At 36.8% G+C, this 15,294-nt stretch overlaps 1 protein-coding gene across 1 annotated transcript; it reads left to right on the forward strand.

Moving 5' to 3' along the window:
* The first annotated feature begins 3,297 nt into the window (after nt 1–3,297).
* chrnd (cholinergic receptor, nicotinic, delta (muscle)) lies at nt 3,298–10,336 on the forward strand. Its single transcript, XM_051682532.1, has 12 exons — nt 3,298–3,462; nt 4,139–4,284; nt 4,463–4,507; nt 4,591–4,700; nt 4,812–4,967; nt 5,071–5,180; nt 5,875–6,075; nt 6,321–6,432; nt 7,806–7,920; nt 8,643–8,853; nt 8,948–9,066; nt 9,934–10,336. The coding sequence occupies exons 1-12, from the start codon at nt 3,408–3,410 to the stop codon at nt 10,114–10,116; spliced, it is 1,563 nt and encodes a 520-aa protein (XP_051538492.1). The 5' UTR covers nt 3,298–3,407; the 3' UTR covers nt 10,117–10,336.
* The last annotated feature ends 4,958 nt before the right edge of the window (nt 10,337–15,294 follow it).

The raw sequence follows: 15,294 nt of genomic DNA on the forward strand, positions 1-15,294 counted from the left end.
ATAAACAAATTAATCTCCATTGTGATTGGATCAGTCAATGTGAGCCCACTTTGAACATTTTTTATAACAAATATTTCTCCCAATTTAAGAAAAACAATGTTTTTTTTTTTTTTTAACTCCAAATGCTATCCTTTCACTTATTGAACAGTTATGGAAATTTTTGATTTAATCACCATGAATAAAAAAATGACAAATAAGTATTTTTTCTCAAATGAAATGTGATAATTTCAGGGAGTCTCATTAGCAACACAAATTTACAACATTTTAAACATTCTTAAATATTAGATTAAATTACAAAATCAAAACTTAGACACTGCATGCAATGACCTGATGGATCAGGAATGTTTTTCAGTGTATAGTGACAAACAGGTGTTAAGGAAAATACTGTGGTATGTGTGTTTAGTGTTTTGGGAGAAAATAAAATCAAAAGAGACTTTTAATCCAGGGGTGCTTTAGCCTATGCTTTTTTAAGTTTACACTTTACGAGGTAAAATTCAGAACCATGTACATCACATATGGTAAGGCCTACCAGTTTATTTCACCTTTTTATTTTATTTATTTTTTTATTTTTTGTGGATTTTTCCACATTTTCACCCAATTTGTAATGCTCAATTCCCAATGCACTTTTAAGTCCTTGTGGTCACGTAGTGATTCGCCTCAGTCTGGGTGGTGGAGGACGAATCCCAGCTGCCTCTGTGTCTGAAACCATCAACCCCTGCATCTTATCACGTGGCTTGTTGAGCATGTTGCCATGGAGACAGCGTGTGTGGAGGCTTCACACCACCCACTTTGGCATCCATGCTCAACTCACCATGCGAACGAACCACATTATAGCAACCACAAGGAGGTTACCCCATGTGACTCCACCCTCCCTAGCAACCGGGCCAATTTGGTAGCTTATTAACATTTTTATAAATAATAAATAATAAACTCATTACAAAAACGACAATCCTCGAGTTACATTCTTACTTTTGTGGTTTAGGCTATGCTTTAATATAGTTTAGACCTACTGCAGACCCTAATGCCAAAGTACTTAAATAATAATAATAAAAAAACAAAAGGAATGTTAAAGAAATATTCCAGGTTCATTAAGAGTTAAGCTTAATCAACAGTATTTGTGGCATAATGTTGATTACCACAAAAATTAATTTAGCCTCGTCTTCTTTATATATATATCAAGCAAAAATCGAGGTTACAGTGAAGCACTTTCAATGGAAGTGAATGGGGCCAACTTTTGTGGGGTTAAAAGGCAGAAATGTGAAGCTTATAATTTTATAAAAGCACTTACATTAATTCTTCTGTTAAAACTCATGTATTATTTGAGCTGTAAAGCTGTTTAAATTGACATTTTTATAGTCTTTTTAGGGTTCGTTGACATTGTTATGGGAATGAAGATGTAAAATTGGATATCATTTTTTTATTTACGCAGAAAAAGTTAGTAAGCGATTTTATTACACAAAAATCTTGTTAATACACACATTGTTTACTTTTGTGGCTATACTTTTTAAACTGCATATTTTTACGTTTACGGATTGTCCCCATTCACTTCCATTGTAAATGCCTCACTGTAACCTCTATTTTTGCTTTTTATTTAAAGAAAACGAGGGATGAGTCAAAATAAATTTTTGTGGTAATCATCACAATGTCACAAACGCTGTCGATTGAGCGAAACTTGTATTGAACAGGAATATTCCTTTAAATATGTTTTTAAAAAGACTAAGAAGAAAGAAAAAAGCCTCATGCTGCATATTCCCAGAGGCTGTGTCTCGTTTGGAAGGCTGCATGCTAGGTAGGACGCGTCCTTTGAAGGCTGCAGTATACTGAGCGTCCTCCCTTAAACAAATCTCGTTTAAACGAGACGGCCTTCGTAGGACAAACACGGAATGTAACATGGTTGCTAAGACAGCACGCCACTCATTAACAAGCGCGAGCGCTTCGAATCCTAAAGTCCCTTTAGAAGGGAATGTATGAGGTACATTTTAGGAAAGTTATAATGATGTAAAGAGAAAAGACAATAGATTTTACAGGTGCACTTTTAGTCTAATACTTTATTTTAATTATATATTAATATCATTACACATATTATATACTCTGCACCCATCTACTGAGGTACTTCAGCTTGGGAATTAACATTACTTGCGTTTGAACATCATATTTACGGGCAAATTGGCGTCAATTTTTTATTTTTATTTTATTTATTTTTTTTAGACATTTCCGTTGAAGCAAATAATTGTGTACACCTCATGCATCCGCCGAATTCTCGTGAAAGAAGGTCACATTCGAGGGCTGCATTCGAAGTGTCCTACTCGCTTTTCTGAAACGAGACAGCCTCGATGACGTATGCGGCCGACAAATGCGACCTCCGGAGGACGCAGCCTTCCAAACGAGACACAGCCAGAGAGCCGTTTAGAAATCTTGAATTATCTTTTGGCTCCCCCTGCTGGCCCCTTCCAGTAGGGTACAACGGGGCTAAAGGCACACCTTAAGGAAAATTAACCCTCTTTGAACATGTTTCAGGACAAATCTATTCCCCCATTTAATAAAACAATGCAATTTTTTTTTTTTTTTTAACCCCCAAATACTATCCTTTCACTTACTGGACAGCTATTAAAAAAACTTTGATTTAATGACCTTAAATAAAACTGAAAATGATAAATAAGTATTTTGTCTCAAAATAAATGTGATAACTTCAGGAAGTTTCTTTACCTATATAATTCTGTAACATTTTGAAAAACAAACAAACAAAAAAAAAACAACAAAACAAAACAATTATATATATATATATATATATATATATATATATATATATATATATATATATATATATATATATATATATATATATATATATAAAGGACAATTGCCTTAAAATCCAACTTTAGACATTACATGCAAAAATCTTATGGATCAGGACTACCCAAGTCACGGCAGCCAACACAGTCTGATGGCTTTCAAAAAATCTGACTTTTGCCTTAGACTTGTGGTCATAGTAAACACATTCTGTTTCAGTAACAGGTGGCCCACTGTAGGACTACTGGAATGCTGTTGAACTATTTTTAGACTGGCAGTGCAGATAAAAGTAGAATGCAGTTGGCATCTCGCAGCTGGTTTTGGTGGACTTCATGGTTTAGATAAAATGAGACAATGAAAGTGTTGGTAAAATTAAATTAATGAACGTATTGGGAAGATGACAGACGTTTTTCATCATACTCCGTTTGCTCAGTCTGAGCCCTTATATTCATGAACACCCCCTACAGTTGATATCTCTTTACTGTAGGCAGAAAGTAGGCAGAGTTATCTGCACTGATTCCACACACCTGTTTGTGTCAGTCAAAGGACAAGTTATGCAGAACTTTAGACGGGTATGACAATAACAGTGATAGGAAGTCATACAACGGCATGACACGATGGGAAGTGTAATACATCTTTTGACGGTGTCGTTTATTATTTTATTTTCTCAAGGTAGGACAAACTAAACGAACATTCAACTGCTTATTCCGAAATATTAATGAGTGGTTTTCCCTCTAATTTGTTAGCCGATGTTTTATCATATTTATATATTAGAACAACTTTTGAATGGTTGGTTATAAGAAGATTTCAGTTCGCAGTCATCTTATACATATACAGCTTTACTCACTCACAGTCTTGGCCAAATGCTGTTATGTAAGGAAGTATAAAGATTCAGGTGAATTTGAGAATTAACCATGAAATCAATTATTTTAAAAATGTAATTTACAAGCAATGGCATAAGTATAGCTATAGAAAAGGAAACACTGTTATTTTGCTCTGAAAACCTAAACCTACTACTCAAAATTAATGCACATGCGCAATGAGTTGTCAATCTTAAATGTTCTTTTTAATACTATATTAAGGTGATACACTAATACAAATTTAGTACCATGTACAATGATAGTACCTTGGTATTAATATTATCTGATACCATCACTGGTATGCCACAGTATTTTTTGTAAGGGTAGTTCATATTGATAGATATTCTGATTGACGAAATGTGGACATCTGGGGTGGCATGAGGGTGAGTAAATGATGAGAGAATCTTCAGTTTTGGGTGAACTATCCCTTTAAACCACTGGTAGTTCATCCAGAGGAAGTGTGTCTGAATTTCAAAACATGTTTGCAGAATGTTTGGGCAGGAATGAAGAGGAGCGTCTCATCAACCATCTATTCAAGGAGCGTGGCTATAACAAAGAGCTTCGACCAGTACAACATAAAGACGAAACTGTAGATATTTACTTGTCATTGATGCTCTCTAATCTCATTTCCTTGGTGAGTGCATAACATTGGTAGAATGAACATGTTATGGACAAGGAGTAATTAGTATATACTATTTTATGCAATGGGGTAGGCTATGTAAACACATTTAATTAATGTGCAGAAATCACTTTTTGTGCTGGTAGTTCAATATTGTGCCAGCCTGTCTGACCAACATGTTTTTCCTCAACAGAAAGAAGTTGAAGAAACATTACTAACAAATGTGTGGATGGAACATGTAAGATAATTATTTTAATTGCTTCATTATTGCACAGTATACATGGACTCTAATGGACAAATATCTCTTCTCGGTTTGTTCAGGGCTGGACCGATTATAGACTTGCATGGAACAAATCTGAGTTTGATAACATTCCTGTCCTGCGCCTGCCCCCCAGTATGGTGTGGTTGCCAGAGATTGTTCTTGAAAACAAGTATGCTACAGTACCTGCCTCAGAACAGAAGGACCATGTTCAATTCCATGATATTTCTCTTATTAAATAATTAACATTAACTTGTTTTGTTTTTTTGGTGCTTCATAACAGCAATGATGCCCAGTTCAAGGTCGCCTACTACTGTAATGTGTTGATCTACCCCAGTGGAAGTGTGTACTGGTTACCTCCAGCTATATTTCGGAGCTCCTGTTCGATAAACGTCAACTACTTTCCATTTGATTGGCAGAACTGCTCTCTGAAGTTCAGGTATATGTTGTTTTATTTCTAAGCTTATCTATACAGTACATTGTCATTAACTCAGTGCCTTCATATGACCAATTTCTCACAACACTCACTCTGTCTCAATCAGCTCATTAACTTACAATGCCAAGGAGATTAGTTTACATCTGAAAGAGGAGGAAGAGGATGGCAAGTCCTACAAGGTTGAATGGATCATTATTGATCCTGAGGGATTCACAGGTGAGTATTCACACATTAGGGCTATGTTTGGAGAACCATACTAAAATACTACTCTTCCTGTTTTTGCAGTATATACTTTGTTAATTTTCTGTATGCTTAGAATAAAAGGATCTACCACATTTGTTTAAATGTTCAGTATACAACTGAGAACACTACAAAAAATACTGAATCATATAGTGAAATGTGATCAATGTGACCTTTAAAATTATAAGTGAAATATATATATATATATATTTCCAAAATGAAAACAGAACGCCCCTTACATGTAACATGGTTAGGTCATGTAACAACAATGTGACATACTGCACTACTATGCACAACGATGTAACTATGTTTACAGAACTGATTGGTTTTACTTTGGATTATGTAGTTACTACAAATTTCATACTCATTTTCCTATGAATCTGATTATAGTTGAACCAACCCCATCTGTCAAAGTACGGAAGATCCTAAGAGACCCGATTTCAGTCATATTGTATCTCAATTTTGACAATGTGAAGTTACTGTGTTTTGCCTTTGCATGGCAGTACTGTTTCAAATATTAATTATGTAATAATGCCTACTGTTTAACTTACTATTCTTAGAAAATAGTAGGCAGTATGCTGTGTACATGCTGCAGTATTCAGTAAGTGGTAAGCTAGATTTTTTTTGCTGCTTCAGTATTGGCTTCAGTATTTTTTTCTCTCTTTTGCAGAAAATGGCGAGTGGGAGATTGTTCACATGCCTGCCAAGAGAAACACTTATAAAAACATCCCAATGGAGAGCAACAAGCACCAGGATATCACCTTTTACCTCATCATTAAACGAAAACCGCTGTTCTACGTTGTAAACATAATCATTCCTTGCGTGCTCATCTCCTTTTTGGCTTCGCTCGTCTACTACCTGCCTGCAGACAGTGAGTGATCCTGCTGTTTCCTGCATTTAGATGAATGCAAAGATCAAATTCACAGTATGACCAAACAAACCAACACATGAACTCTGAATAAATCAACAACACTTTACAGTGCTATTGTAATATGAGCTAAGGGTCATTGAATGAATTGGGTGCATCTTCCATTTTGGAAAGGTGATTTTATAAGTACATTTATATAAGATTTTAAACATTGCAATACAATTTATCCTGACTGATTTGTGCTCCAGGTGGTGAAAAGATGACACTGTCCATCTCTGTGCTTCTGGCTCAATCTGTGTTTCTGCTGCTGATTTCACAGCGTCTGCCTGAGACCTCTATGGCAGTTCCCTTAATTGTCAAGTATGCCAATACCACACAGATATACACTTTACAATAAGGTTGTGTTTGTGAATATAAATGAATGCATTAGGTATCATGAACTAATTTGTAATTGAACAATATTTTACAGCATTTATTAATCTTAGTTAATGTTAATTTATGAATATACTGTACAGTTGTTCATTGTTAGTTCATAATGCGTGGTGTAAAATCCCAGAATGTGCTCTTTGGTTAGATTTTCAATCATGAAAATTAGAAAAAAAGTCCACGGCACTTAAAAAAAACAGTACAGTAAATATTTTTTTTTTTTTATGTCCTAATGTGCTTTTTTAACTTTTGTACTAGAAGTACCTTGGACTTTTCTTCTAATTTTCATAATATTAAAATGTATTAGTATATGCTGAAATTAACATTAACCAAGATTAATAACTGCTGTAAAATTATTGTTTGTTAGTTCATGTTAATGTATGTAATTACCTTCAGTTCACAAATACAACCTTATTGTGAAGTGTTACCAAAATAATGTATACTAAAACACATAACTATAATATTTATCTCTAATTGTTAGTTAAACAACTATACTTAAAGAAACATTTCCAGGTTCAATACAAGTTAAACACATTTGACAAATTTGTGGCATAATGTTGATTAACACAAATATTTATTTAGTCTCGTCCCTCTTTTTTTTAAAGAGCAAAGGTTATCGAGGTTACAGTGAAGCACTTACAATGGAAGTGAATGGGATCAATTTTCTGAGGGTTTAAAGACTTAAAATTTTACCATTCACTTCCATTGTAAGTGCCTCATTGTATCCTTGATTTTGTAATTTTTTTTCTCCCCTTTTTTCTCCCCAATTTGGAATGCCCAATTCCCAATGCACTCTAAGTCCTCGTGGTGGCGTAGTGACTCGCCTCAATCTGGGTGGCAGAGGACGAATCTCAGTTACCTCCGCGTCTAAGACCGTCAATCTGCACATTTTATCACGTGGCTTGTTGAGTGCATCACTGCGGAGACATAGCACGTGTGGAGGCTTCACGCTATTCTCTGCGGCATCCACGCACAACTCACCACGTGCCCACGAGCAACCACGAGGAGGTTACCCCTGTGACTCTACCCTCCCTAGCAACCAGGCCAATTTGGTTGCTTAGGAGACCTGGCTGGAATCACTCAGCACGTCCTGGATTAGAACTCAGGACTCCAAGGGTGGTAGTCAGTGTGTATCCTCGATTTTTGATTGTATCCTTGATTTTTTAAATTTGTTTTTTTTATTTCAATCAACAGTATGCCACAAATGCTGTCGATAGAGCTAAACTTGTAATAATTCTGGAATAATCCTTTAAGTAGCAGTAAAACTGTAGTAATGGAACTAAGTTTATGTTTTTTGGATTGTACAGGTATCTGATGTTTATCATGGTACTGGTCACTGTGGTAGTGTTAAATTGTGTCATTGTTCTGAACCTTCACTTCCGGACTCCGAGCACCCATGTCATGACAGAATGGACCAAAGAGGTCAGTCCCACGATTAGAAATTTTTGCCATGTGGTGACCTTAAGGGCACAAGGCACAAACTTTGACTACTTTTCAGAACCTTGCAGAACTTTGCCAATCATCTCCCTTAAAATATTACTTTTTGATTGACTTTTATAGTGTTTCTGTGATAAGCTTGCAGCCTAGGCATCCCACTGTTTGATCTGATCAGACAGTATACTGAAACATAATATTGCACAGTTTGGTTGATCAGATATCGGTTTCTTATACTAACATTTACAGAAGCAACTGGTTCTGTTGATACACAAGTTTGAATCATTTAAAGATCCCATAAAATATTATTTTTTTAGGCTCTTATGCTGATTTGAGGCCATCTACAGTATGTGTTTATGTACTCCTAAAAGTAACTTTTAGCAGATGTATGCATTTTAAAGTTTGCAGTCTTTCTCTTTTGAACCAAAAATAGGGATGACTTATATTGCACTGCACAGATTTATTTCCAATCAAATTCTCTCCCCTGCAACTGACTAGCAAGTAGTCATGGTTCAAATCATAGTTCAAGGCTGTGATGTAATTATAGCTTATTATATGGCTTTTTTTTTTCTTTTTTTTATGAATGAGCCCTTTGAAATGTCCTGCCCAAACTCTCTGTTCAACACTTAAAATAGGAATACTTAAAGACAGATGTGTTTGTCAATCCATTTTATGAGGTCTTTAACGAATACTTATTGTGTCTTTCTTAGTTCTTTTTGGAGCGTCTGCCACGTCTTCTGCACATGTCCCGTCCGGCAGATGACAAGCCCAAACTGGAGGGAGCATTACCACGGCGTTCCAGCTCCCTGGGTTATATCGCTCAGGCCGAGGAATACTACAGCGTTAAATCCCGCAGTGAGCTGATGTTTGAGAAACAGTCGGAGAGGCATGGCCTAAGCACCCGTCCCACCCCCAAAGCCAGTCAGTTCCACATGACCCGCATGACACTGTTAAAATCTTGTTTTATTTAGTGTTATCACAGTTTGATACCATTAAAAAAAAAAATTATTTCCAGCTTACACATCCAGTAACGACTCTGAGGTGAATGAACAGCTGTATAATGAGATGAAGCCAGCTGTGGAGGGAGCCAATTATATCGTTAAGCACATGCACGACAAAAACGACTATAATGAGGTAAGAAGACAATTAAGTCCAATAACCACTTTGCAGGAGATAGAGTTTTCCACTTTTAAAGATGAGCAACAGCTGCATTCTCCCATGTGAACTCAAAAGAAACTGCACAAAATGCTAATGTTATGTAAAGGGGCCATAATTCACTCATGTTACTTAAGATTTCTTGCACCAAAAACACTGACCATATTCCACCTTCTCAATTTACCTCTACAATTAAACAGCCCATTTTTGTAACTCTGTACCTGCACTGACCCGTCTCCTAACCAGGTGCGATGTGAATACAAGTGTCCAGTGACATGCAATTTTCTGTCCACACTGAATGCAAAACTGCTGCACGATGTGACACAATCTCAGCCAAACAGAAGATATTTAAAGGGATAATTCACCCAAAAATGAAAATTCTCTCATCATTTACCTACTTTCATGCCATCCCAGATGTGTATGACTTTCTTTCTTCTGCAGAACACAAATGAAGATTTTTAGGAGAATGTCTCAGCTCTGTGGGTCCATACAATGCAAGTGAATGGTGACTTCAAAATTTTGAAGCTCCAAAAAGCACATAAAGGCAGCATAAAAGTAATCCATATGACTCCAGTTGTTAAATCTATATCTTCAGAAGCGATGTGATAGGTGTGGGTGAGAAACAGATCAATATTTAAGTCCTTTTTTACTATAAATTCTCCTCCCAATGGCGATATGCAAGAAGAATACAAATCGCCAAAAACAAAAGAAGAAAAAAGTGAAAGTGGAGATTGATAATGAAAATTATAAAGGGAATCCTTTTTGACATGCTGTGTCCCCTTTAATGTTTTTGAGAAGAATATTTATTTGTCTGGGAAAAACTCCAACCATACATTTCTACTTCAGGAAAAGGACAACTGGAGTGGTATTGCAAGGACTGTGGACCGACTCTGCTTCTATTTGGTGACTCCAGTCATGACATTAGGAACCATCTGCATCTTCTTGATGGGGAACCTAAACCAGCCACCAGCGCTGCCCTTCCAGGGTGACACCTTCACCTACAAAGTAGAAAACAAACGCTTTTCATGACCACTTTACACCATATACAGTAGCTGTGGTAGTTTTTCAATGATAGCTGCAGTACTCAGAGAAATATAATGGTATTCTGACCGCAATATAAAGCATGAGACTAGTTTTTGCATAAATGTATCTCCATTTAGGCTGTTTATGCAGGTTTGATTACTAACATTATGTATGTTCTTTAATAAGTGTGCTAAATAAACTTCTCTGAGAAAGGGATACAAAATAATATTGCTTGCCTGTTCCTTCCTGGTGTAATTGTTGTTTCACTGGGTAAATAATCTAAAATTCATATATACAGCCATTTCTGATGTTTTGTTTGCAATGAATAATCACACAGGGATGTGTTAAAAACAGACAGAATATACCCCACCCTGAGCATTCTGGACATGCAAGGAAAGTGTAACCGACTACTTTAAATAATAAATAGAGTTATAAATGGTACAGCTCACAAACCAACCTAAAAATGTTTGTTACGCAATTATTGTATTAATAAATCATAAATACTGTGCTGCAACGTTTCACCACTAGGGTATAGTATTACACCCAAAATCAGCCCGTCTATCAACCTTAACCCTGCCTAATTTATACCACTGGCTGAGATATTATACCACACCACACCACAGGGAGTAGAGAGGGAGAGAGGCGACCTCAGTGAAAAAATAGTGATTTGAATATACAGGATGTGATGTGCCGCAGCTGGTTCAGTCAACCTTACCATGTTAGTTTTATCCAGGAAACAATTTTTTTTATGCAGTGTTTAGGTCTAAATTACATCCCATTATGTAAGTACATAAAACTTGGTGGGGAAAAAACGCACACATACAAGTAAAAGTCATATCTTGCAACTTTATTTCTCATATTTGTGATTTGTGTAATTAATTTGTTGTTATTTGAATATAACATCTCACAGTTGCAACAAGAGGGGGATTCCAAGACTAAGCCTCAGATAGGTGGCCAGATAGTCTCTAGTGTGTCTTTGTCCCATTTAGATGAAAAGAGTATTTTCACACCATTAGAGTCCAAGATGCTTCCCTCCACCTCAACCCTCACTGAAGTAGTAAAGTGAATAATTAATAGTCCAAATGCCTTGGGTTATTAAATGAAAATAACTTGGTTCTCTGATGTGTTGGGCAAATGATCTGGAGGTTGGTTGTAACTTTGATCGATTGCCTCTTAAGAACTTTGTAAAGTGGTCCGCACAAATTGGCTCTGAGATTGGATCTGAAATCTAAACTGGAGATTAATTCTGAGTTGTAGACGGTGGGGTGGGTGAGCTGAGGGATGGATCTATGTTTCTAACATAGGAACCCCACCTCCTCTAGACACTGGTCTTGATAGAATGGCTTAATGGCCTGCAATCGCTCTGTCTGAGAGTGTTTGTTTTGCTTTGTGGAAATGGCCATCCATCAGCAGAGCGGTTATGCCATTATAGTGAGAGATGGCTCATACAGTACCAGCAGGACCAAAAGATTTAGCAATGAGACTCATCAAACAGCCATTGTAACAGTAAAGCAAAGCAATTTATCAATCTGTGGCTGACTAGCACTGATGTAAGACTACTGTATGTGCCATAACTTCTCTTGCAGGATACTGCACAGATTTTAATCAAGCTTTGTATTTCCACTGTATGGCCAAACCCATATGCAGTTATTTTTTTCTTTGGAACACAAATGTTTAAATTCCTGTATAATGTTTACGCAGCTCTTGCAATAAACAAGTTCAGTGACCAAGGACTCTCAAGTTAAAAAAAAAAAAAAAAAAAAAAAAAGGCATAAAGTACCATAAAGGTTTAATAAATGTAGTTCATATGACTTATGCACAATATTCCAAGTCTTTTGAAGCCATATGACAGCTTTGTATGAGAAATAGACGGTAAGCCATTACTTGCCTTTTTGTCCTTTTCAAGCCGGACAGCACTTGATCACTATAATCTCATATGGCAAAAGCATGATGATTCTTGAAATATTTTATATTCCACTGAAAAAATAACAGTATATGCATATGGAAAGATTAGGGGGAGTAAATAATTTCATAATTCCTTTAAAGGGAAAGTTCACCCAAAAATTAAATTTCTCTGATCATCTACTCACCCTCATGCAACCCCAGATGTGTATGACTTTCTTCTGCAGAACACAAAGATTTTTAGAAGAATATTTCAGCTCTGTAGGTCAATACAGTGCAAGTGAATGGTGGACAGAACTTTGAAACTCCAAAACTCACATAAAAACTCACATCCATATGACTCCAGTGGTTAAATCTATGTCTTTAGAAGCGATTTGGTAGGTGTGGGTGAGAAACAGATCAATATTTAAGTAATTTTTTACTGTAAATCTCCATCTATTTCTGATCCATGCTCAGAATGCTTCATAAAATTAACTGTTCTGGAATTGCAAAAAGGAGCGTTGAGTGTGTTCCCTGAAACCTCTTGGTTCAGCAGAGGAAAACACACATATGTCATACAAACATGCACCCAGCTCTGTTTATTGTGGATAAGGAGCCTCGTGGTAGCTGTCAGACAGCACTGCTAACCCACTTCATTTTCCAAAACAGCATACGTTCCTTTTTTGCCATTCTAGAAGAGTAGGAGCAGCATGGACGGGGGAATAAATGTAACGTCTCCACAACATCTAGGCTGGCAGGAAATAAAAAAATCCCTAGTTTCTCCCACTCAAAAGCAGCATTGCACTCTGAAGCTGAGCCCCCCTCCATCCATCTGGAGGTGTTTGTTTACCACCCTGTTTGCACAGTAAAAACAGCATAAGGAAACAGAGCTGTCAGAATCTTTCTATCTGTCATTCCCTCACCCCATGGGAAATAGTGCTTTCCCCGCTTGTCACTGCACTTGTCCCAGAACGAAGACAATAATTTTTAAAAAAAATATATTTAATACTATGATACCCAAATATCACTCTAAGCATGTGAATACTGCTAGATCACAACTCAATATGCACAACTTACTAGTAACATGTAAGACAATATTCATAAACTGCACATACCCTATTGTGTTAAACTGTGCAAATCTTTGATTAAAAAATTTAAAAAGTTTGTTTATTCTTATAGCTGCCAGAGATGGCCTGTGTCTGTAGTTTTAAACCAGTGGGGTCGTCTCTGAATCGGATCACCAAAAAGATTACTTAAGTCTGCATTTTTGCACATTCGGTGCTTAACACCAGTAGGTGGCAACAAATTTGTGTTATGTGTTATAGTCAGTGAGTCATTAAATCATTGATCGTTCACAACTGATACAAAGTAAATGAGAACAATTCGTTCTCTTACGAAATTCATTCAAAAACACCGTTTCATGAATGACACGGTACTAGCCATTTTTCACTTAAAGGTGCTGTAAGTTATTTTTTCATGGAAAGGTATGACATTTTTTTTACTACTCTCTAAAAAATATTAATGAAATAAGTATTGTGAGATATCTCACGTGTCTCTGTGTCAGCACTAGACTCTGTACACAGCAACAACAACAAAAAATGTGTCCGTGGACCGCGATCTCTGATGTTTACTGTCTGTCAATCATTTTGCGTAGTTTTGCATCAGTCATTTGTAATTTCTCATAGTATTGTAGTTGCAGTGAATTATTGAGGCTTAATGCCATTTTTATGCCATGTTGTACATAACAGTTGTCAGTTGAGGGCGCAATTTTGCTGCTGTTGTTTTTGACAACCGTTTCTGCTCAATGTCGGTCTCAACAAAGCTCATTTGGTATCTTTGGAGTGCGGGGTTTTGGAAAGAGGGGGCATGGCTAATCCAACAGCTCTGCTTGTGGAAATTCTAGAACGGCTAAAAACCGCTTACCGGTGAGCGATTTTTTTTCATGGGAATGTATGCAAAAAATGTTCCTACTCCCTGAAAGTTATTCATGAAATAAGTGTCCTGAGATATCTCACCGGTCCCTGTGACAGCTCTAGACTCTATAAACAGCAAACAAAAATGTGTCCACAGACAATGATGCTTTCTGCCTGTCAATAATTTTGCACGTTTTCATAGTATTTTAGTTGCAGCGAAATACTGAGGCATAATGCACATGACTACGTTATGTTGTTCATAACAGTTGTCAGTTGAGGGTGCTATTTTGCAGCTGTTGTTTTTAACAACTGTTAAATCTGCTCTCAATAAAACTCATTTTGTTATCTTTTGAGTTCAGGGTTTTGGAAGGGAGGTCGTGGCTAATCCTAATACGTTTTCATTTGAAAACGACTCTTTTTCTCCACGTTTTGGCCTTCCGTCCACACTGAGATGGCGTTTTTGTCAGCGAAAACTGAGCTTTTTGAAAACGCTTTCCCAAGTTTATAAATTAAATGCCGACTTTGCATTGTAGTGTGGACAGGGAAGATGGAGATATCCGAAAACTATGAGGTATTTGAAGTCATGTGACACAGTCATGTGATCCATTTAACCCAAAACAATTAAGATGGCAGCCCACATTGTAGCGATGTTATTGCGCCTGTTGTTCACTTTAAGAGCATTGTTAAAGACTAATGTTACTTTGTATAGCCTTCACATTCCATTCCTTCAAAGGCGACACGAATTTCACTCAGACTTGCTGTCCAGCATTTCAGCTCGTACATGGAACGGCGAGTTTTCATTAGTTTCATACAACTTTTAGAATGTTTGAAAACGGCAGTGTGGACATAGAGCGTTTCGAAAATGAAAACGCGTTTTAAAATTTATCCAGATGAATGCAGATGTAGTCTCAGTCTCGTGGAAGTAGAGCGGCTGAAATCGCTTACAGGACCTTTAAGTGAGGCGAAACAGATAGGACAAAATTACAGAAGTACGACGAACAGTGCATAAAATGATTCACACGCATCATGCTAAATATAAGTTTAAAACCTATGAAACCGAGGTTCAAAGAGGGGCTATTCAGACTGAACGCATTCAAATGATAAAAGATGTCTAGCAAATGTTTACATAGAAAAACAATAAAAAACAGCACAGAAACTGACCCTAACCTGGTTGGGTTGAGTTCCGGGTTGACAAACCACAGAGAGAAGCCACATTTTCCATGCCACTCGCATTAAAAGCAAGTACCGGTCATGTATAGTGGAGGATGATTTATGACTAGCTGCGTCGTGTATCGAACCACGGATTAGTGCGATTTGGTCTCAGAAATGGACTCAACTGTCACACTAAATATGGCGAGGTGAAGTTTATGTATTTTATGTATCAGTATAT

The sequence above is a fragment of the Myxocyprinus asiaticus genome, chromosome 41, assembly GCF_019703515.2.
Source record: "Myxocyprinus asiaticus isolate MX2 ecotype Aquarium Trade chromosome 41, UBuf_Myxa_2, whole genome shotgun sequence".
NCBI lineage: Eukaryota > Metazoa > Chordata > Actinopteri > Cypriniformes > Catostomidae > Myxocyprinus > Myxocyprinus asiaticus.